Source organism: Stegodyphus dumicola, chromosome 5 (genome assembly GCF_044657685.1).
Source record: "Stegodyphus dumicola isolate Sdum_Otavi_A_Nest chromosome 5, ASM4465768v1".
NCBI classification, from domain to species: Eukaryota; Metazoa; Arthropoda; class Arachnida; order Araneae; family Eresidae; genus Stegodyphus; species Stegodyphus dumicola.
This window is the reverse complement of record NC_140772.1, coordinates 130,403,120-130,426,445: the sequence shown is the minus strand read 5'-3', so window position 1 is coordinate 130,426,445 and position 23,326 is coordinate 130,403,120. Positions and strand designations below refer to the sequence as shown.

The 23,326-nt window shown below is 31.7% G+C and overlaps 1 protein-coding gene across 4 annotated transcripts in view; it reads right to left on the bottom strand.

Moving 5' to 3' along the window:
- Positions 1–23,326, bottom strand: part of LOC118194012 (uncharacterized) — a 57,360-nt gene that overhangs the window by 23,526 nt on the left and 10,508 nt on the right. For all 4 annotated transcript variants that reach the window (XR_015041227.1, XR_015041226.1, XR_015041225.1 and 1 more), the window contains exons 4-5: positions 15,866–15,934; positions 2,750–2,857 (exon numbers count right to left, since the gene is read on the bottom strand). Coding sequence is in view for 1 of the 4 variants with exons in the window: in XM_035365184.2 (XP_035221075.2) it covers positions 2,750–2,857; positions 15,866–15,934 (177 nt within the window). In the remaining 3 variants the exon portion in view is untranslated. The remainder of the gene's footprint in view (positions 1–2,749; positions 2,858–15,865; positions 15,935–23,326) is intronic.

Genomic DNA, 23,326 nt, shown 5'->3' with positions numbered 1-23,326 from the left:
ACAGAAAAAAAAAATAAATAAAAAATAACATTTTAATATGAAATTTAATACTGCATTATTCAGAGAACATGGTTGTATTTTGCTGTATATTTAAGACCACAGTCTTGTTGTTGATTTCCAAGCCAAACAACACTGAATACACATTTTACAGCCATGACAAAAATATAAGCAACAGTATCATTATTCTGAGATAGCAATTGCACAATCAGAATTTCAAAGCAATTGGATCATTCCTTCTTGGTGCATAGATAGTGTAATTTCCTTTTTTTCCCAACAGAAGATTTAAGTGCATTTTTTCACAGAAATTTCACACTTAAACCGCTTAACCATTATACATTTTGACAGCTAATATAGCAAGGCTTGCTTGTGAAAACATTCGATTGATTCTAGGCAGTAATTTTGATAGTAGTGGTTGGTGTCCTTTCAATTATGGAAAGTGAAAAGCAGCATTTTTGGTATGATTTACTTTTTTACAATTGAAAAGGTAAAAATGCTGTTCAAGCAAGAAAAAAATTATCTAATGCATATAGAAAAGATGTATTGATAGAATGCCAGTGTCAAAAAAACTGGTCTTCAAAATTTTGATCTTTAATATGCACCATGTTTTGGAATGCCAGTTAAAGCTGATAAAGACACAATAAAGGCATTAGCTGATGCAAACAAACGAGCAATTCATGAGATCGCTGAGAGATTAAATTTATCATATTCGACCATTCATAATCATTTGAAATGCCTTGGTTTAATATCAATGCTTGAAATATATGTACCTCATTTTTTTAAGCACATTATCACTGGGGATGAGAAATGGGTTGTCTACAATAATGTTAAATGCAAGAGATCACGGAGTAAAAAAGATTAACCAGCTCAAAAAGCTGGTATTCATGAAAAAAAAAAAAAAAAAGGTGATGCTATCCATTTGTTGGGATTTCAAAGGAATTTTTTTTTAGCTTCTACCGGACAATACAACAATCAATTCTGAAGTGTGCTACCATCAGCTGGACAAACTGTATGATTCACTTAAACAGAAAAGGCCAGAATTGATAAATAAAAAAGGTGTAGTGTTCCACCAAGATAATGTAAGACCTCATAAAAGTCTGGTAACTCGCCAAAAGCTTTTACAACTTGGATGAGATATACTGCCACACCCACCTTATTCTCTGGATCTGGCACTTTAAGACTGTTATTTGTTCTGGTCTCTATACAATTTTTTAGACAGTAAAACCTTTACTTCAAATTCACCCAGACCAGTTCTTTGCCCCCCCCCCAAAAAAAAATTATGAGCAAGGAATCATGCTACTGCCAAAGATGACAGAAGGTATTGGACCATAATGGACTATATATAATCCAAAAACATATTTATTCACTATAAGAAAATGTTTCATCTTAATAAAAAAAATTACATTCTGAACAACGAAATTCAATAAAACAAGCTAACTAAACTAATAGCAATAAAGCAATGATATGTCCTTCTCTTCAGTAATTAATTAACTACACAATTTTTAATCTAATGTTGCTAAGCATACCTTTGCTTTTTTCATGCTAGTCTCTATGGTACTGATTAATATGTTTCCAAAACCTCTTTTTACAATTGATGTTACTAACCAATTATCATGATTTAGGAGGCCTTTACGACAACTTCTGCTTTCTGCAGTCCTCACAAGAATGCAAATTATTGATTGTGTATTTTATGTTGAGGGGTTTTGAATGCCTAAATTAATATGTGAAATCTGGGTTTAAATCTGAACAGTAAATACAAACTTCTCTGTTATTATTATTATTGTGCTTTGTGTATTACTGTGTTCTATTCAATAGATTATAGAAGAAAAGGAAAGATTTACGACTATCCAACACCACCATGTTTTCAGAAGAAATAATCACTAACTAGAAAAGCACCAGTTTCGTCATGTTTTATATATCAAATATCTAAATTTAGCTTGTTACATATAATATTCACTGAATTTGAAAATGTAACTTATAACTAATTTTTGTGGGGGTGAGTGGGTAAGGAAACCTGTCTGCTTTATAAAAGCAGATTGCATAAAGAAAGGCAGAGGCAAACTATGCAGTGTTTTCTGGCTTTACTAAAGGACACAGTACCATCTATTATAATATAGTTTAGAAAGGCAGAGGCAAACTATGCAGTGTTTTCTGGCTTTACTAAAGGACACAGTACCATCTATTATAATATAGTTTATTAAAATAATTAAAAATTCTTACATATTCAAGAGTAATATTTGATTATCATATTAAAGTATACAAATTTAAAATTTAATAATGTTGCTAAGTTGCTTAGCCATTTGCCAAACAGTATAAATAACCATCAGATTACAGAAAGAAAACTTATTTATTTTTGAACAATTAAACTATACTTCACTTCGCAAGAGTTGACAAAAAAGAATATTTAAAATATATTGTATAGGAAATTGTTAAATCGTTTATATTTAGCAGAATCACCACTTATTCTCTAAATATTTTTTTATAAATACTATAAAAAATCACACACACAACATTAAATGTGAAAAATATTACGTATTATTCAAAAAATTCCCTCAATAATTACAATTAAAAAAGAATAAGAGGTGATGAAAATCATTCAGCTATTTTATACCACAAACAGCAATTATAAACATAGCTACAAATTTTTAACATTGCAAAAAATTATTAAAATATTCAACCATATTGAATAATTTTAACTATATGACTTGCAATAAAATATATTTTAAGGTAAGGATAATAAAAATATTCTCACAGTTTTGGCAGGAAGCAAAGCTGAAGGTAATGAATCCATATCCATAAGATCATCAATTCCTATATGTTCCAAATCATCTACATTAGATTCCCATGATTCAGAGCTTGTCTTTAAAAATGAAATATAGTTACATTTTAGTTTTAAGTATCTACTTAATGAAGTATCAAATGAGAAAAGAAAAGACGACGAAGAAGAACAATTGTATTTCCATAAATCCAGGGTTCGTACACATTTCTGCGCACGGAAATTAAGTACTTTTAAGGACCATTAATGAAAAAATTAAGGACCTATGAGCGAATGGGAACTGAATAAAATCAATTCAAAATATTATCTATGCCTGAACTTCACTTTTGTAATACCATCCTAAAAATAAAATAGATCCGTAAGTAGTATGCAGTATTATTAAACGTAACTTAATTAACATAATTATTATTAAGTCTGAGAATAAAAGATATGAAATTTATCAAGGAGTATTATATATTTTACACTTATAAGAACTGAACATATTTGAAAGGAGATAAGTGACATTTTATTTACGTTTTACTAACAGTTTTATGTTGATTTTATTTTATACCTCATTTTGTCACATACTTGCTCAGTCTAGAGCTTTAGTAAATAGTAAGCAAATTTTGTGTCAAGTGGCATAAATTAAAATGAGAGGTAAAATCATAATCAGCATGATGAACAACAAAAGACTGGCTGTTGTCACTGCTACTGCTTAACTGCAGGGGTTGTGACTCAGTTAATATACTTTAAGGTTCTAATAAGCCACTAAAGCACCAGAGGTGATAAGTTGTTTTACATTATTAAGTCTCACTAGATGCGAAGAATAAGTTTTACATTTTTGTGTTTTATCTTGTGACTACAGTAAGGGTTAATGAAAGGCAATAACTCGCTTTAACCTTTTGAGGGCGAGACTTTGGTAGCAGTAAAAGCTACCAAAGGACGGGGAATCTTGAACCAAATGCTTTCCCCCTTTAAGAAATCACCTCCTACTTGCAACAAAGATTCTTGTGTGTAGTTTAATGGATTCTCGGAGGGGTGCATCTATGTCGCAAAAGGAAGACCTTTGAAAGAGATAAGTGGTTAAAACCCTAGGGACGTCAAATTTGACATTTCACCCCTCTTTTAAGCCTGGAAAATGGGAGAAAAAGACATGGCCACTAAAGTGGACAACCCTGTCTTTTCAAAGAGAGGACTCTATGGCCACTATAATGGCCATCCCGTCTTCAAAAGGTTAATATGCAGAGATAATTTTTAAGGGCAAGCAGTCATAAGTAATTAAATTAGGTACAAGATAACCTTAGTCATTATGGATTTACATGATCCCTATTAAATTTTATTTTAACCCTATTAAATATTATTTTAGCCCAATCTAATAAAATTTTATAATTTAAAATACATGTAATTTATGACATTGATTCTTAAACGATAGCGGATAATTACACGTAAAACATTTATCTTTTGTAGAAACAATGCTCAACAAAATAGTTATACATCTTTTTAATCTGAAGCCTTCCCAGAAATTTTGGTTAATTTATATCGATTTCCTTCTATTTGAGCACCTTTTTTAACAATTAGGAATTTGTCTCAATACACAAAAGAATGCTGTCACTAATTTCTGCATATTTTATCTCTTAACCTGTCAACCTGTCCACAATGTACCTATGAAGGTTTATTTGATCTGGTAAAAGTTAAATAGTCCAAAACACATCAACAGATATGAAGCAAATTATCGCTATGTCTGAAAGTAACTACAATGTCCGACAAAGGTTTAAATAACATTCTTATTTAAAAAGAACTTCAAAAATAAAGGCATTTTCTTATGCTAACAAAATTCATTACAGCTCGTAGTGATGTAATGAAACAAGTCAAATTCAAACTAAAAATATGAATTAGTGGTCAAAGACTATACAATTTAATTTGATTTTAAGGCTGGCTCAATAACTCTATTATCATAACAAACTCAAATGTCGCCAACGGTAATCCAAGATGAATAATTACAAATTATCAGAGCAGGTAGGAACTAATGCAGTGAGGAAGTGGAGGTCAGAAACACACTCTTGTCTTACACTCCAAAAATCTCAGTTTAAAAACTGTCTACGGGATTTGCATTCTGGTGAGAAAATAGAAAAGGGAAATTATAGTAAGGGCTGAAATTGCAAACAATTGGGTAATTTACATAATAATAACTGTACATATCTTTGAAGAATAAATTTGTTTTTCGTTATGTATTCAGTTTCTTCTTCCATGTTTTCTCTTCATTTTAGAATTTTTGGACTTAATTAAAAATTTCTGATATTCTAAATAAACTAAATGCATTTAGAATGCATAGAAAAAGCTGCAAATTTTATTTCTTTAGTAATATGAACATTCAGAAGAAATATGAAATATATATGGTAAGCTTCGGTTAGAGAGCTGATGTGCCATCATTTTTAGAATTTAGTGACACACTGAGCGATAAAGTCTAGAAATAGCAAAACGTTTATAACTTAGAACAGGCATTGGAAGCAGAATTTAGAAAGGCATCAGGCAGCAGAATTTACGATCCACAGAGACTGCATCAGATGGGAAAATGCCTAGTGCCAGCCCTGTGTGTGATGCATTAAGACATATTAGATGAATCTTTTAAATTTTCAATTCTCAATATTTTTATTAATAAAAGAATTCCTTTCTATAATGCCTGTTCATATATATGATAAGATTAGAAGCATTTTTGATATTTTCTATGTTTGTGTCTAGTGAAAAGTACAGAAAATAAAGGGAAGATTAAAATGTTAAGAAAAGATTCTAGTATCAGAAGTAAAACATTCAACTATAATGTTTTCATTTTACTTCTAGAGCTTAACTTGTGCCCGAGCCCTGCTCCGGCGCAATTTAAGCTCTGGAGAAAACTGATGTATATTTTGAGAATTGTGAATATTCTGAGACAATTACATGGGAAAAGCCCTTACCATGAAAATATTAAAAATACATTTTAAATTAATTACATAGCTAGTTTGCTTTTGCTAAAATAAAAAATTTAGCAAAAGTTTAGTTTCATAAATTAGTTTCATAAATGGTGCTTTATAGTATTATACCTTGTTTATTTTCCACACATAATAAATGTCTGAAATGGAACTTTATAATATCACAGCAAAAAATAAAAATGCTTTATTTTAATCTTATCTCATAAATAAAATTCAAAAATATTATCATTATTTAAATTAAATTTATCAACGTCACAATGTTCTAAAAAAAACTGTCAAAAATATTCTAGATCTCGGAATTAAAATTTTTTTATAGAAACAGATCTTAAAATTGCCAAAATTATGATAAGTTGCCAAATTTAGAAGGGTTTAATAAAAGAATTAACATCCCCAAAAGTGAAAAGTTGTTTAAGAGCTCTTCATTAGAAAAAATGAAAGAATTTTGAAACGCTCATGTTTCACGTCCTGCTCAGAAACTTGAGTATCCCACCACTTAATATTAGAAATAGGAACAAATTATAATCCATGAACCCATTTAAAAGATAACCATATTTGTCAGCAAATCGCCCAAAACATTACTCTAAAATGTTAATTCACACTCAAAATGGCAGTGGTAAAAACAGACAGAAATTTCTGATGATTAAAATTAAGGACCAAAAATCTATTTAAAAAACTTAAGGACTTTTAAGGACTCTTAAGGACCGTACGAACCCTGTAAATCTCAAATAACACAGTGTGGATTAGGATTTCAGCAACTCCCTCCTGTGATAACTGCCAAGCGACAAATACTAGCATGGATAAAGGTGAACATCAAAAGAAGACCATGCAGATAAAAGGCCATACTGCTTACACTGATATAAATGCACAATGATAAATGGGCACATAATTTTTATCCATATAGATTGCGTGATCATAATTAAAATAAATGCAATATCTCAGTCTGATTTTTGATGAGTCAAAATATATGTCTGTTTGAACTTGTCACCACTTTGCCTTACTAGGCAGAAACACTTTTCTGATTAAGTGGCTAGCTGTAACAATGATAAATATGAAGATTTTATTATTTTATTTTTGTATTAGTTTATTTTGTGTGTGTGTGTAAAAATGAAAAATATCACTTTGAAGAGTAAAAGCATTTTTTGTAAACATTATAAGGCTAACTATATGTATGCTTTAATATTAAAAAATTGGATGAATATTTAATTAAAGAACAGAATAAATTATTTTTATACTTAATAATGCAGAGGTTCTCCACTATAGTCATATAGACATAGTTTCTGGGGGGGGATGTGGTCAGACTTTTATTTACCTGCTAAGTATTTAGTTTATGAATATATATTGTTACAAAATATACAGGTGCGGTAAGATGGCTTCCCAGCAAAGCAGTTTTAGGGTTGCCACATTTGGCGAGAAATCGCCCATTTGACGCCATGCCATGGATGGATGGAGAACCTTCTGGAATGAATTCTTATCGGTTTAGCCCAGAATCTTCTCCAACACAAGCAGAAAGCTATATAAACCCTGCTGGTCCGCAGTCAGTTAGTGTCTCAGAGTGTGCCTCGTCGAGAGGGCGAGTGAGAGTGCCTTGTCTAGAGTATGAAATAGTCAGTATCAAGTTGATGTCTCGTCTAGCGAGTCAATCCCTGCATAGTTGATCGAGTTAACAGCCTCGCAGCAAGTGCCGAGTGGGTCGTTGAGTTCATCGAAGGAGTCTGTTAGTGTATCGTGGTTTAGCTCGTCAAAACTGATAGTGAAGTTACAAAGTTGCAGGCAGTAAGTGTTGAACCATCTGAAAGTGCATGTGATGCAGAGATGGGAGAAACTGATGTACAGCTTAAGCAGTGTGCTCCAGTATTGCAAGAAAATTCACCCACCTCACAAACTATGTATGCATCTCATAGAGCTGATTGTGCAGACAAGGACTTGATTCTAAACCCGTATACTTCTGCTTGTAAAGGATCGGATTCTCTTCGCGACCCTGGTGCAGACATCGGAACTGGTTCGCAGGAAATGGAGGAAAATAAGCATGTATCAATGGCTAAAAATACCGAGGTGAACTGTATGCCTACTGAGAATGAACCACAGAGTGGTGACCAAACTGTTTCAGATCTTCTTGTGGATGAAGAGTCTGAAAGGACTATATCTTCAGACTGTGTTATGCAAAACAGAAATGCATCTCAGAACTGCAGTGGAAAAGTATTTGACCCAGGTATATTTTACATAGACTGCAATTCATTCTGAACTTTAATGTATATAATTTAAAATTGTTATGTATCTAATTTGTGTGTATAACTTGTATATAGTGTAAATATTTACTTCTTTAGTTATGTTATTTGTTTCTTTTAAAACCTTTTGTTTGTATCGAATTATGCTTCTGACCAAGGGTTGTACAGCGTCGGACGTCCAATCCTTGGGAGGGGGCGGGCAGCGTTACAAAATGTACAGGTGCAGTAAGATGGCTTCCCTGCAAAGCAGTTTTAGGGTTGCCATAAAATGGCAAGGGAAGGCAGGGTTGCCACATTTGGTGACAAAATTGGCGATATGCCATGGACCGATAGAAAACCTTCTGGAACGAATTCTTACCTGTTTAGCCCACAATGTTCTCGAGCACAAGCCGGAAGCTATATAAACCCTGCTGGTCCCCAGTCAGTTAGTGTCTCAGAGTGTGCCTCGTCGAGAGGGCGAGTGAGAGTGCCTCGTCTAGAGTACGAAATAGTCAGTATCGAGTTGGTGTCTCGTCTAGCGAGGCAATCCCTGCAGAGTTGATCGAGTTCACAGCCACGCAGCGAGTGCCGAGTGGGTCGTTGAGTTCACCGAAGGAGTCTGTTAGTGTATCATGGTTAGCGCATCGTCGAGAGAGCGTGTTGAGCTCCGGGAACGATTGAAACAAAGAGTCGGGAGCTGTGCTTGTGTGTCGTCGAGTGCATCGCAAGTTGTAGCGTGGAGAGTCTCAAGAGTACGTGGAGTTCCGAGAACGACCAAGCAAAGTTGGGAGCTGTACTCTAGTGCTTTGCCGTGAAGTTGTCTCCACCGTGATAGCCTGATAACCTGAAGGCTGTGTCGCTGATCGTCTCAGCGTGTTTATAGTAGTTCATCGACGAATGTAAAAGTGCTTTGGAGCTGTCCTGATTAATATTGGTAAATAAAGTGTGTTTCGATACTTCATCAAGTGTCGTCCTTATTCACACCAAATCTGCACGAGCCCGTGAAGAAAATAACATAACAACTGGTGTAAGAAGAAAAGAAAAATGTAACTACATATATATATATATACACCGGTTATTGTAAATTAAGGGAAAATCACAAAAATAGCGATAATGCTCTAAAAAATAAGCCAATCTGTGTAAAATTTGAATATGTTGCCAAGTAACAGTAGCTGAGTAAAACTGCAATATGCAAACTAGTGGCGCTGCACTTGGAATACGTCATCTGCGAAGAGCATAAAGGTCCATGCTTGAGAGCAAGCCCACATATTTCACTGTGATAGTGACATCAGAAATCTGAGATAGCCAATTCGTTACAATGACCTCCAGTCATCATTTGCCTGCAGAACTATGATGGAGAGCCATTGGAAGACTAGAGGCAGGACAAAGTCAGAAGTGGCCAGATGGCTAAATGTGAGTCCTTCTGTGGTTCATATACTTTGGAGGCAATTTCAAACCACATATTCGAGATCTAGGAGGTTCAGCCAAGGACGGCCAAATGCTACGAGCGTCGATGACTGATATTTGACATTATGCGCACGCAGGAATAGAACCGCTACTCCGATTCTTCTTAGATCCTCCCTTGCTGCAGCCACCGGAAGGTTGGTGTCAACGTCAACTGTGCATAGAAGGCTTCAGGAAGGTGGTCTGTATACGAGGCGACCAGCCATTTGCGTGCCTTTCACGTCACGCCATAGGAGAGAGCGTTTGCAGTGGGCACAACAACATGTCCACTGGATGCTTAATCAATGGAGGGCTGTTATCTTTACGGATGAGTCCAGGTTTAGTCTAGAAAGCGATAGTAAGCGTTATTTGATATGGAGAGAACCTGGAACCCGTTATCCATCAAACATTCGTGAAAGAGATGCATACGGAAAAGGTAGTGTCTGTGTTTGGGGTGGCATCTCTTTGGGTAGATGCACAGACCTCCATGTCTTTACAAGGGGATTCATGAATGCTCAGGTTTATAGAGTTGACATCCTTGATGTTTATGTGTTCCCATATGCCGAGGCAATAGGTGATGCTTTTCTATTACAGGACGACAACGCAAAACCACACAGGGCTCATATCGTAGATGATTATCTTCATCAGGAAACAATTATGCGCATAGAGTGGCCAGCTCGATTCCCGGACTCGAATCCTATCGAGCACGTTTGGGATGATTTAGGGAGACGTCTAGATGCTCTCAGTGTGCCCTCTCATACACTTGCCGCGCTTGCAACAGCTTTGCAAGAGCAATGGCTCCGGCTTCCTATGGAACTGATAGACCGCATAATTGAAAGCATCACACATCGCTGTATGTGCTGTATTGCTTCTAGAGCCGATCATATTCCATATTGAAGGTACTTTTCCTATAGCAAACTAACACCTTTGATTTGTTCATTTTATACATGTGCTAATTTCTATACTACCATATTTATCTGGTAATTTCTTTTTATGTTATTTGATACTTTACTATGTATTGTATATTCTGGGTAAGTTTCCTTAAATTATACATGTAACTTTTTCGGTATTCGTGATTTTTCCTTAATTTATGATAACCAGGGTATATCTATTGTATATATATGTAAAAAAAAAAAGTATATATATATATCAAAAATACTTTTATTTTACTTTTGGTATTTATCATTATTTTCTACACTTTTTCTTGTTAATTTATAAAACACATATAAATAACATAAAATTTAAATAAATATCTATGTATTTTTTAAGTTTTGAAAAGGGGGATGATCATCCAGCAATGGTGAAAGATGTGCATGGAGCAAAAAAGGTTTAGAGCCACTGTTATAAAGGAATATTTTTAAGCCTCTTTTAATTCTTGAGTATTTTCGAGGATTAAGGTTTGCTCAATAAAAACATACTTCTGTTCCTTTATTGTTACTATTTTAAATGAAATTTAACATCAATTACATCAAGAAATATGTAAAAGAAATCATAATCTTAATTTTCAAAAATTTGTTTTAATGACAGATAAGGTACAGTTCTATATCTTCCATCCTACTGGGCCGATTAACGAAATTCAACTTGCGTTTTTCATGCCTTGAAAGCACGACTTAGGATATGCATTAAATTTACATATAGCATTGTACTAATAGGGTATTTTGACAAAAATTTAGACTTTTTTCTGAAATGTCATGCCAATTTTTTTCCATATTTCGATTCTACGACTCAAATTATACCAAACTGGTATGTTTTGTAAAACTTGCATGAGTAGTTTTTAAAATTAGCTCTCAAGATTTTAGCTGCTCAATGTTAATTGAATTTGATATATATTTATTAATATCGCTTTTTTTATTTAACTTACTTGATTCCTTCTCCGAGAATTCAAAATTTAGGCTTAATTCAAATATAATTTGCACATTTTTTATGATTTATTATTAAAACTTGTATTTTTTTACAAATTTTTTGAAAAAATTTTTGTATTTATAACCTATAAAATTTTTAACATCATCTTAAAGTAGATGTATTTCTAGGCACATCTGCAAAAAAATAGAATTTTTTATTCAAAATTTCCTAAGATATACATGAATTTACATATTAGCGCATTTTGAAATTTGGCATGGTCATTACAAGCGCTAATAATGCCCAATGTGGTTTATGCACTTTATTAAAATTATTTTAATGTAATGAGCGTGACCTTTTAACCACTCAATGAAATAAAATGAAAGGAAAATAGGTTGCAGTAATTAAGAAGTTCACCAAGTGAATTATTCTTGGTGCAAACTGAAAAAAATATGCTAAGATAAATTTTTAAATTTCTCCATAACTTTCGCACCAAACATTACAAAATTTAATAATTAAGCATAACTTGAGTTGTAGAATCGAAATATATAAAAAAAACTTGCATGTTATTTCAGTAAATTTTATAATATATATAAAAGTCCCATTTTGTGTCAAAATACCTACATTACAACAATGCTATATATAAATCTAATATATATCCTAAGTCGTGCTTTCGAGACATGAAAAATGTACTTTGAATTTCATCAATCGGCACAGTAGAATGGAAGATATAGAACTGTCCCCCCCTTTTTTTGCAGTGTACATATTCATACCAGCATGTGGTGCTTGGACCTTACCTTCAAATTACTGTGCTGAGTGATTTAATGTTTCTTCTAGTGCTACAAACGACTTTTCAAAATCCAATTTTAAATTGTATTTGAAGCAGCTTATGATACACTTATGGATATAATTTTACTTACAATGTTGAATTCTTCTTCTCGTGCATAACATGGCATTATCTTTGAAAAGCCAATTATGTGCTAGAGCATGGTGATGTCTTATAATATGCCACTGACAAGGGAAAAGCAACGCCACGTTGTTTATTCTCCATTTCATTCGGCATTACATTTTTAATAAGTATGCTGATATTGGCATGGAGTGAAAGTTAGAACTAGCAATAAATGTATGTGGTTTTTGAATTAAAGCAAAGTTTCATTTCATGCAAAAATTATAGATGAATAACATTCTGAAATACATAGTTTGTTATAATATCATTGTAACTACCTTATACTAAAATCATTTGTAATATATATACATATTTTCATACAAAAATAATGCATATTGTTAGTTGTTTTTCTTATTTTGACTTATTTTTAAATATGCGGGCTTGCACATAAAGTAGCAGTGGGGGATTAATTTTACCACTAGTGAAATTGGGGAAATAATTTTACCTTCTATCTCACATGCTAAAGCATATTCATAAAATTCTCTGGATTAAAGATTTAGCAAATCAGCAATAATATCAAAACAACCTCACATGACTGGCAGGAAAAGCGTTAAAAATTTCATGATTGAAGCTTACTGAATATACAACTTTAAATTTTTTTATTAATTTTTATTCATCTAATTAATTAATTTATTTTTTCTAATACTTGAATTTTTACTTAAGGTGCATACTCAGATTTAATTTAAAAGGAAGAATGACGGAAAGTTTTTATTAAACAAAAATAAATTATTAAATCTTTAATGCTCTGCCAACTAAGTAAAAATTTTACCTACAGAATATAACATTAACATGCATAACAGTATATATAAGTTATTACACATACTCTCTTATATTAACAAATGTTCAAAATTCTTTTCTCCTTAAAAATTGACAGAACTAACCCCAATAAAAGGTTGATTTTTGCGTAATTTTATATTTTTAAGATAATTCTGAGAAGGGAATTAACATACAGACAATCGTTTAATTTGTTACACTTCTTTTTTACTTCCTTGTATGAAGTAAAAAGGAAGTATTGTAATTGCAAAAAATTTCAGGTATCGTATTTCAACAAAAATATCCATTTTGACCGCTATTGAAAGTAATTTAACAATGTTTTTACCTGAGATCTGTACGTAAGTACAGAATAAAGGAGTCTTTCCCCAAACAAATTATAAAACTGATTTAAAATGGATTCAGAAGAGAATTTTTTGTGGCATTTGAACATACATATATGTACCTTGCATAACTCTAAATAGTCTCAGAACATTGAAATTTTGTATGTGGGACTGTTATAACATGCAGATGTGCACCTCCCTTTTTGGTTGCAATTGGCCACAAAAAAGTATATAAATATACGTATTATAACAAAAGTATATAAATATATGTATTTGTATATCCATTTTGTTACTCGGCTCAGCGAGATCAGTATCTTTATTCTTATATGTTTGTAAATTGTGCATTTTTGCTTCGAAAATGATTGAATTATGTTGTCCTTGTCTTCCGGTTAAGGTTTCTATACTTTTAGTTAACCTGCATGTATAGTTGTATAATTATCAACAATTTAAATGTTGTTTAAGTGCGGCTAAGCGTAATTTTTTTTACAATAGAAGCCATTTTTGTTAACATTTTAAACTTAGCAGAATAGTGGATTTGTAGCCAATCTAGAGAGACTAAGCTTCACAACAACAAAGTAACATCTTTTATTATAGCAAATTAAATTATGCTTAATCCATTATGAAATTATCATTTAAGTTATTAAATTATCTCATATATCAACTCAGGGTAGCCTACACAACAAATTAAATCAGTTTCTACGGCTTCAGTGTCTTTTTCCCGAGTGAGACCAAAAGTAAACTTTCAGTTTTGAGCACCGAATAATCTGTCTTGCCCTCTGGCCGAATTGCTTGTTTTTGCGTAGAAACTATAATTTTAACTGTAAAAGTTTTTTTTTAATTTTTTAACTGTATTTGGTGCTTTATATTTTTCTATATCTTTAAATTTTTAATGAAGATATTTTGTGTTTTTGTTATTTTTGCCTTGCCGCGAAGTGAGAACTGAATTAATTGAACGAGAAATACATCTCAAATGAAATTCAAGGGAATAAGTGTTTCATATTAGCAGAAAATACTGTCACCAGTCTGTTTCGGAAAGAGGAGAATGTTTACGAGTAGCGCATGCACATTAGTCAAGCAGCACTGAATCGTCTGTGAAAAACTGTTTATTTTTTATTTGTTTAATTTCTTTTATATATCATTTCAGATTTATTATATTATTTGAATAGAACATATGGCAACAATTAGATAAGTCTTCAGATAATATACATTTTTTTTTTTTTCTGAGTCATAAAAAGAATGAGATGTAATGCTGTTAAATGAACCTAGCGCCAGAGTATTGCTATGCTAAATAAATATAGTGAATTTTAAAAAGTGCATTTATTCTATTGTGGTTTATGCGCTATCGACAAAGTAGATTTAATTGAGTTCAATAAGTTTCAATGAAATGCAGGAAAAAATGTCTCTAATTTAATATTCCATACAAGGAAGTCATGTGATGTACACATCAGATTTTTTTTTAAACTATTATTACACAAAACTTTACACTGCATGCCTATTTTTTTTTAAACAAAAGGTAAGAATTTTTTTAAAAAAAGAAATATGTATCAATTGAATTCAAAAACATTTTTTTGGTAGCGTACTACAGCAATAGATGAAACAGTCAATTGTAAGAGTGGACATTTTTGGTAAAATGAAATAAACTCTATCTGTAGTGTTCACAGAACTAATTAAATTAAAATTGATTTAATTTAAAAATGTTTCAATTATGCATATAGCAAGCAGTCAGTCAATTGTAAGAATGGAGATTTTTGGTAAAATGAATTCAATTTTTTCTATAGCTCCCACAGAATATAATTAAAAAATTGATTTAATTAAAAAAGGTTTCAATTATGTTCATATACAGTACAAAGTCTTTAACAAGGACGTCATTATCTGGAATGATCTATAATCTGGACCTCAAAGCTACAAACTTTCTGCACTTATATTATTACAGAACTCTGGCATTGTATCAAGTCATCTGTTCATCTGTTGTGAGATGAATGTTTATTGCACTTATTTTAAAGTATGTTTTTACGTCACGTATACATGTTCATATATTTTGAATTAATTTGGTATGTGGAGTATACAATTTAAGTTTGTAATTGTTGGTTCAGTTTTCAGATTCTGCTTCGCTTTTGGCGTAGCACAATCTTACCAGGGGGTGTCATGTATCTGGCTACGGTGAGCCAATCAGCTGCCTGGCAGAGCCCAGCAAGTGAGAGAGAAGACAGTTGCATGTTAGCCTCAGAGGAGGCAGATGGTAGATTAACTATGTTGTAGGAGCGAGGTAGTGCACCGAGTTTACCATTATTCTTTGAACGTTAATTTTTTTACTATTATTCTTTGAACGTTAATTTTTAATAAATGCTCTTTTTGTTTTTCTTATGGTGCCTTATTCATCTGTAAGGTCATTACAGTCAAAATCAATACATGGTTTGCGGCCTTTGACTAATGCGATTTTTCTGATGGACAGCAAATATTACAAATTCAACAGATAAAGTATATAAGTCTCAACTATGGCAATGTTCAGAAATACAATAGATTCCCCTCACCTACAGGAAAACCCATTTTTTACCTTACTTACCTAATACTTCATATTAATAATTTTAACAAGTGTTTTCAGGTAATGATAAGAAACATACCTGTAACTGTTTACTCCGAGAAGATACTATGATGCCTAATTTTGGAGAAGGATGTGCTACACCAAATGCCTAAAAAATAATGCAATATGAAATAAAAGTAAAATAACGAATAAAAAAAAACAACTTTTTAAAATAAAATGGTGTTTCAGTTCATATTCATTAGAAACAGAAAAAAAAAATCATCAGAACTTCTTTAACCAACAATATTCATAAAATCAAAAGACTGATATTCATAAATTAATCAGAAAATTTGGAACTTCTTAGTGCAGTTTTGGCAAAATAAATTACCCATTAAAAGTAGATAAACCTGAAACACATGTGAAACTTCTACAATATGTTGTATATGGAATTCTAGAGGGGGAAAAAAAAATCCTAACACAAGGTTACAAAGTGTTTCAAGATGCACTAATAACTGCAATTGTAACTGCAATACACGGAAAGAATACTTAGTCCAAGTTTCATACTTAAACACATATCTTAGAAATTCAAAAAGAACCATACTTCACATACATTTTCAAAAGAAGATTTAAAAGGGGGGCATAAAACATTCCAGAATTGTTTTAATTTACTCAGAGATAACATTATCTAATTTCTTATTATTACCACAGGAAATTTATCTGTTTTACTTAAATGATTTTTTATTTTAAATTCATCATAGCACCTATCCAAACTAAGCTCTTTTCACAATATTTTCATCACAAATGTTTGGCATATTTAACATCCCATTTATTTAGGCACAGTACTGCTACTTGTTTCAAAATCAATGTACTTTCTACTTCTTATTTCATATACTATTGGACAGAAAGCCACTTAAAGCAGTTAGTGTAAAAAGGAAAAATATATAACTTTAATTAGTCTAACAAGAAATTCATAACAACTGAGATGAAGAATGACATTTATTGTTTTAAACCACTTAATTTGTTAATTAATAATACACAATTGAGTTAGAAAGAAAAAATATCTTCCATATCTTATGCTTCGATGAATGAAAATGCACTGGCACATGGAAGATAAAAATATTTTACTTTGTGTTTTATGCTGGGCATTATTAGGATAATTATACATTTACAGCTACAAAACCTATACATTTTGCAGAAACACTCAACAAAATGTTTATGTGTTTTTAATTTGAAAATTTTAATTAATGTCTGCTATTTTAAAAAAACTGCATGTATTTAGAATGTATTAAGAAAGCTTTTAATTTTATTTCTTTAATAGCATGAGTACTGAGAAAAATAAAAAATGAGATATGGTCAGGATCAGCACCAGAGCCAATGAGGCAGAATTTTTAGAATTTTGAACATGCACTGGGCAAAAATTCAGGACTCATTGAGATTGCACCAGGCAGCAAAATTCCTAGTGACAGTTCTGTATTATGGTGCACACAGCATAAAAGATTAATTTTTTAAGCTAACTTTCAATTTTTTTATTAATAAAAAATTTTCCTTCTACAAATTTCTGTTCATGTAACAAGACTAGAACCATTTTTGCAATTTTCCATGCTTCTGCCCAATGAAAGGAAGAAAAAATAAAAGGAAAACAAAGATTTTAAGAGGGAGACTTCTAGGATAAAACATAGAAAATACAAATAATTTTGTTTTCACTGTCCATCTAAAATTTCTCCCCAAAATAAGAAATTCACTGCAAACTTCCTGTAAAACACATGTCAATAATATTAAAACATTTTTAATTTTGTCATATTTTCCTGGGTTCTGAAATTGTTGATCTATAATTCTTTTGTTTATGTTTTTCTAAACCTTTATAGGTGCAAGGTCTAAAATCTGAAAGAAAAATTATACCTACCAACTTTGTGAAAGCTAAAAGACATTTAAAAAAAAAAAAAAAAAAAACGGGGGCTAGTGAATTTACAGAGAAAACTGATACAGTCAAAAGTCTTTAATCCGGATTCGTCGGGACTTCGGCGATTCCGGATTATCGATTTTTCCGGATTATAGATCATCAGTTTAAATTTGGTAAGATGGCATGCAGAAATTATAAAATTAAAAATATGAAACCATAATTTATGAAATAAAGAGCAATTATGATCTAAAGGGTATCAAAATTTACAAAAAAAAAAAAAGCTTAATATTTATTTGTTTACTTTATTAAACATTTCTTTCAAAGTCCGCATGCGTAAAGCATACATTACTCATAGCCAAAATTAGAAAATTGCAACCAGAAAACTATTTGATGTGTATTCGTGATATTTATAATGACGAAGAATTTGATTTAAATCATATCAAAGATGGAGTACATCGAGATGAAATACTACGTTTAGTAAGGAATTATAAGCCAAATAAAATAAAATCATCTGCCCTGAAGATAAGCATAGTGCTGACAGATCAAATTCCAATTCACTACGTGCCGCGACGTCCCCCCCCCCAGAGCAGCGTGAAATTGATAAACAGATTTTGGAATGGTTAGAGAAACAAAGAATATGCCTTTATCCATTTTTTGCAGCAATTCCACTTTTTGTTTGATGGACATCGAAACATACTTTTGCTTCATAGATCCTTTGGCAGCTCCAGCATCGGAAATTCTATTTGACATAATCGAAAGTTCAAGCTTACTTTTATAAAATTGCTCTAACAGTCTGCAAAAATTAATAAGCCGTATCCAATTCGAAGATTAAGGAACAACGCAATCTGCAACATTAACTGAAATAGACAATTAGATAATTTTAGCTTAGCTTATATCATCCGTTATACATTAAACGCGCATGCGTAAACGTGTTATGCGCATGCGCACACGCATATGCGCATGTGTAAAGGTATTACGCGAACGCGTAAACGCCTATGCACATGCGTAGAGAGTTTGTAGCTTTGAGGTCCGGATTAATGACTTTTGACTGTAATATTTTAAATAGTCATAGGTGCAAAATTATCCCTACCAACTTTGTGAAAGCATAACGCCAGAAGATATTTGGGGGAAAAAAAAAAGTGAGAAGTGAATTTACAAAGAAAATTGATACTATTTTAAATATTCTAAAACAATTATACAGGAAAAAAACTCTTAACATAAAAAAAAGATAAAAGGTAAATGAAAATAATTACAGTAGCATTTTAGCTTTTCTAAGAAGTGTTTTGAAATTTGTGCTTTAATAGCATTCATAATCTTCTCCCTTCCCCCCAAAATCAAAATATACCCAAGTCAACAAAAAGAAAATTAACCCCTTAACGCATTTGCCCGTGTCTCACACGGGCGAAAGTTTCTGGCAAATTTGCACATGCCCGTGTCTCACACGGGCGCCCTTGTATCTCGCGTTATTTTATTTCTAATGCTTGTCTGAGATCCGTTCCAGTAAAAATAAATAGGCTAGATTATAATTAAACTTATTTGACATAGATGGCACCACTATTCAGCATTTTTCTTGTGTAAACCACGTGGCGCATTTTGATGATTAGCTATAAGTTTGCTAGGAATTCTTTGCTATAAAGTAGTCGTTTGGTGTGGAAAAGGTAATATATCAATTTTTATTACGTAAATATAATAAAAGTAAGCAGTTAACTGCAAATTATATTACTAAGTGTTTTTGTAATTTAAAAAAAGTTATCTGATAATGAGCGACTCTGACGATGACAATTTTGAATATGCCAATTTATCAGACAGTTTCAGCGATGAGAGTGATGATTTCTTGAGTGATGGAAGTGAATCAGAAGATAATGACAACGAGATTTTGGATATAGCAAGGAATTGGTATCAAATTAGTATAAATCAACCAAACGTTGCACCACCGAGATTTCGATTTGAAGCTAACCCTGGCATCATTATGCAAGAAAAAAAATAGGTGATTTTTTGACCGAAAATTAGAAATTAATGTGTGCCTTAAGGGGTTAATGTCACTTAAAAATGTTTTATTTTAATGTTATTTCTTACATATAATTTTAATATATTATCATCATTTTAATATCAATATTATTATGTTTGCATTAAAAAAAAAGGCAAATCTCCGAATAAAACGTTTTATAAGAAAATCACCAAATTCAGCACCAGACAATAAAAGAAATCATGTCTCTAAAAGCAAAAAGTTGTTTTTGATGTAATAGTTTATGAACTCTTCATTCACGAAGAAAGAAATAATTTTGAAATGTTTACAGTTTGATTGAGGTAGGTCTTGAGAATTTCACAAAAACGAAAAAATTTGAATTTCACACCATTTATAATTAGAAGAATGAATTAAAACAATAACCAATCAAATTGCTATGAATGAATGTTCATGTTATGTTTGTCAATGAATTGTCAAAAAGCATTATACTAAAATGTTAATTTACATTCAAAACAGCAGTCGTAAAAAAAGAAAAAAAAAGACAGAAATTAAGGATTTTTAAGAACCAAAAATTATTTTAAGGGGGGGAACTAAGGACTTTTATTAATGACCATATGAAGCTTGCTCAAAGAACAATAATTTACAGCTAAAAACTGGATGCAAACCATACGAAGCATTTTCAGGTAACTCCATTCATGAATTTTGCTTTGAAAAGTTTCACAAATTCCATAGCTTTTTATGAAAATTCACAGACATTCAACAATGAATTTGTGGTACTACTCTTATATATGCCCTCAGGTCGCCAAATGTGGTATGCTGGTTTCTGGCGCTATTGTGTGTTCTACGATGGTTTTCTGTGCGATGTTGTTTGTATGGCAACCTTTTGACGTTGAAACTTGATTTTGTTGTAGTGGTTTTATTTGCTGGTTGGTTTGGTGGGCGTTTTGAAATGGCTTATGGCTGTCAGTGAAGTTTAAGATTTGGATCGTGGTTTTTGTGTAGTAAGTTAACTTTGGAGGAAGTTTTTATCGTTACTTTCGAAATTTTGAATCGCAGAAAGACGTGGCGAGAAAAATCGTGTCACTTTTGTTCACAGACGTTGTGCGACTGTCAAAATTTTATTCATGAATGTATGCTGGACTTTATATGCTCTGTGTCTCAGAAGATAGGAGGGGAGGCTAAAGTGGTGGAAATTGATGAGTTTTGCTGATGATTGAAATTGATATTTCTGCTGTTTTAAGAAGCATCCACAATGGTAAGTGCATTTTATTTTATTGTTGTTCTTACTTTGTAGAATGTTATATTCATTGCTTTTTTGCTATAATAAAGGATAAAGTGGTGGAAATTGATGAAATCGATATTTTTGCTGTTTGGAAAAGCATTCACGATGGTAAGTGCATTTGAATGTATTATTCTTCTTATTTTGTAGAATGTCATGTTCATTGTTTTTTTATATGAACTTCTGTTGTTATTGTTGTTTTTAAAATTGTTTGCAATTTATTTTAGTTTATTTCTGTGCTAAAATAAATTGCAAACTGAGGACGTAAGTGATGTCTAGATTGTGCAAATCACTGATTTTTTTTTAATTAATACAGAACACTGTGTACATGGTATTGTTTGAAATTTATTGTTGTTATGTTAGTTTATTTCGTACTTTTCCGTTTCGCCGGCGCAAATCTCGCCAAGCAGACTTTGTTGGCGACAACATACAGTATACACATAAAAAATGTTAATTCTAAGAATTTTTTTATTTTTTTTTTATTTTGAAGGCATAAACATTTTAATATGGTTTAACATTTTGTAAAAAGCCAATAAATTTGTAAAAAGACATTAATTTAAGAATTTACTATGATTTCATGGTTCAAAATCCTGATTCGCCGATTCGTATCACGTGATCCAAATGATCTCATCTCACGTAAACTACGCTACATAAATCTAATTCTCTCAGTAATTATCTACATTAATTTCAAGTTAAATCTTAATTTAGAATACAAGTTTAAATGCAAGAATTATTTCAATTCGTACGGATAGCTTACTTAGAAATTATGTGAAACCGCAGTGCTTTACTTCGCTAGTGCATTCTCATTAGAATTGATGAATTTAACACTTGATTTCGCCTTCGGATGAGCGGTGTAATTGCGTTCTAATTGACTTAATTTCCGTGAATTGTCTTAGGGGATAAAATTTAAATATCGTGTAAAATTTTTATATTATTGTATGCCAGTACTGAAAGAAACAATCTGATAAGAAATGGCTGCAACGTGTTTTGAAACTGAGGCGTAAAAGGTTACCAGCGAAGATATTCCGTCTGGCATCAGTTAAACCATTATTGGCGACTTTATGGTTTGCGCCGGCAAAACGGAAAAGTACCGTTTATTTTAGCAAGTTATGCATAATTCCTAGATTCCTCTGCTCCATACATTGTGCAATTCTCTGATGTTCAGATCGCTATGTATATGGATTATTGTCAAATATTTTTGGTTAGAAACTTTACGTTTTTGCTATCTAATTTTTTTTTTTTTTTTTTTTAATTTTATTTTTGGCATAAACTGTGTGTTAAAAACGTGGTTTTTGCACGTGTTCCAGACATTTTCAGCTTAATGTTTGAAATGTAGACAAAAAATTTAGATAGTAATATGGAGCCGTGGAGTTTCTTGCCATAAATGTTTGGCAAGGTCACCAACTGAAGGCATATATAAGAGTAGTTCCAAATTTGCTAATTTAAATCATTTTCCCCTGCTTTCTACACCAAGAAAAATTTAAGATTTCTCTGCCATATTTAGAGATCAACACTACAAGTTATCCATTTTAACAGTTAATGGCTCTGCACTGTATAAAGCAGCATTAATTATTAAATACGGACTTTGCAGCTGGTCCTATATTATTAAGTTCTGCAAATTTTGTACATAAAGGTGTGAACCTAATATTCGACAAATATTTTATAATTGGAACTTTTGCTTTAGGCAAAACTACATAAAAAATAAGACTAAATTAACCCACAATTGGAAATTGTTTTCATAAAACTTTCTACCTTATTTGAGAAACGTTTTAATTAGAAATTGGAAGGCTTGCAGCAAGAAGGGCCCAGCTCCACCCTTTTAAACTTTCGGATAATTAAAAAACATTTCAAAAATTCATTTTTAACTTATATTCTAAACATTTGTCCTCATTAAAAGTGCTAGTAAAAATTATTTTTTATGGCTACTCCAATGGCTTTTTACTGAAATGCAAAGAACATTTTTTTTTTTTTTTTTTAAACAAAAAGACCCATGAACACAAAATCTACCAAAGTGGATGGAGATGGGCCCTTCAATTCTTATCTAGGATAAATATTTAAGGAAAAAATGTCTATAGCTGCTTATTTCAAATATTCTGTATAATTACAACAGGCTTACATCTTGCATTTGTATTTATATACTCTACCAGTCACTTATTACAATATTTTTTGCTTCAATAAGGTTTTTTACAATAAAACAAACTGGCTTGCTGTGGTAGGTGAAAGATGGTTTACTTGAAAAATTAAGCCCTTCAAATCCTATAGTGACAAACTTGAAATATTTATACAGAATCTTCTAAAATTTGACATCTTAAATATTCTGCATAAGTACAGAAAATTCAAGTACATTTATACACTGAAAAAAAAAAAAAAGAAAAGAAAAGAAAAGAAAAGAAAGAAAGAAAGAAAACAAAATCTA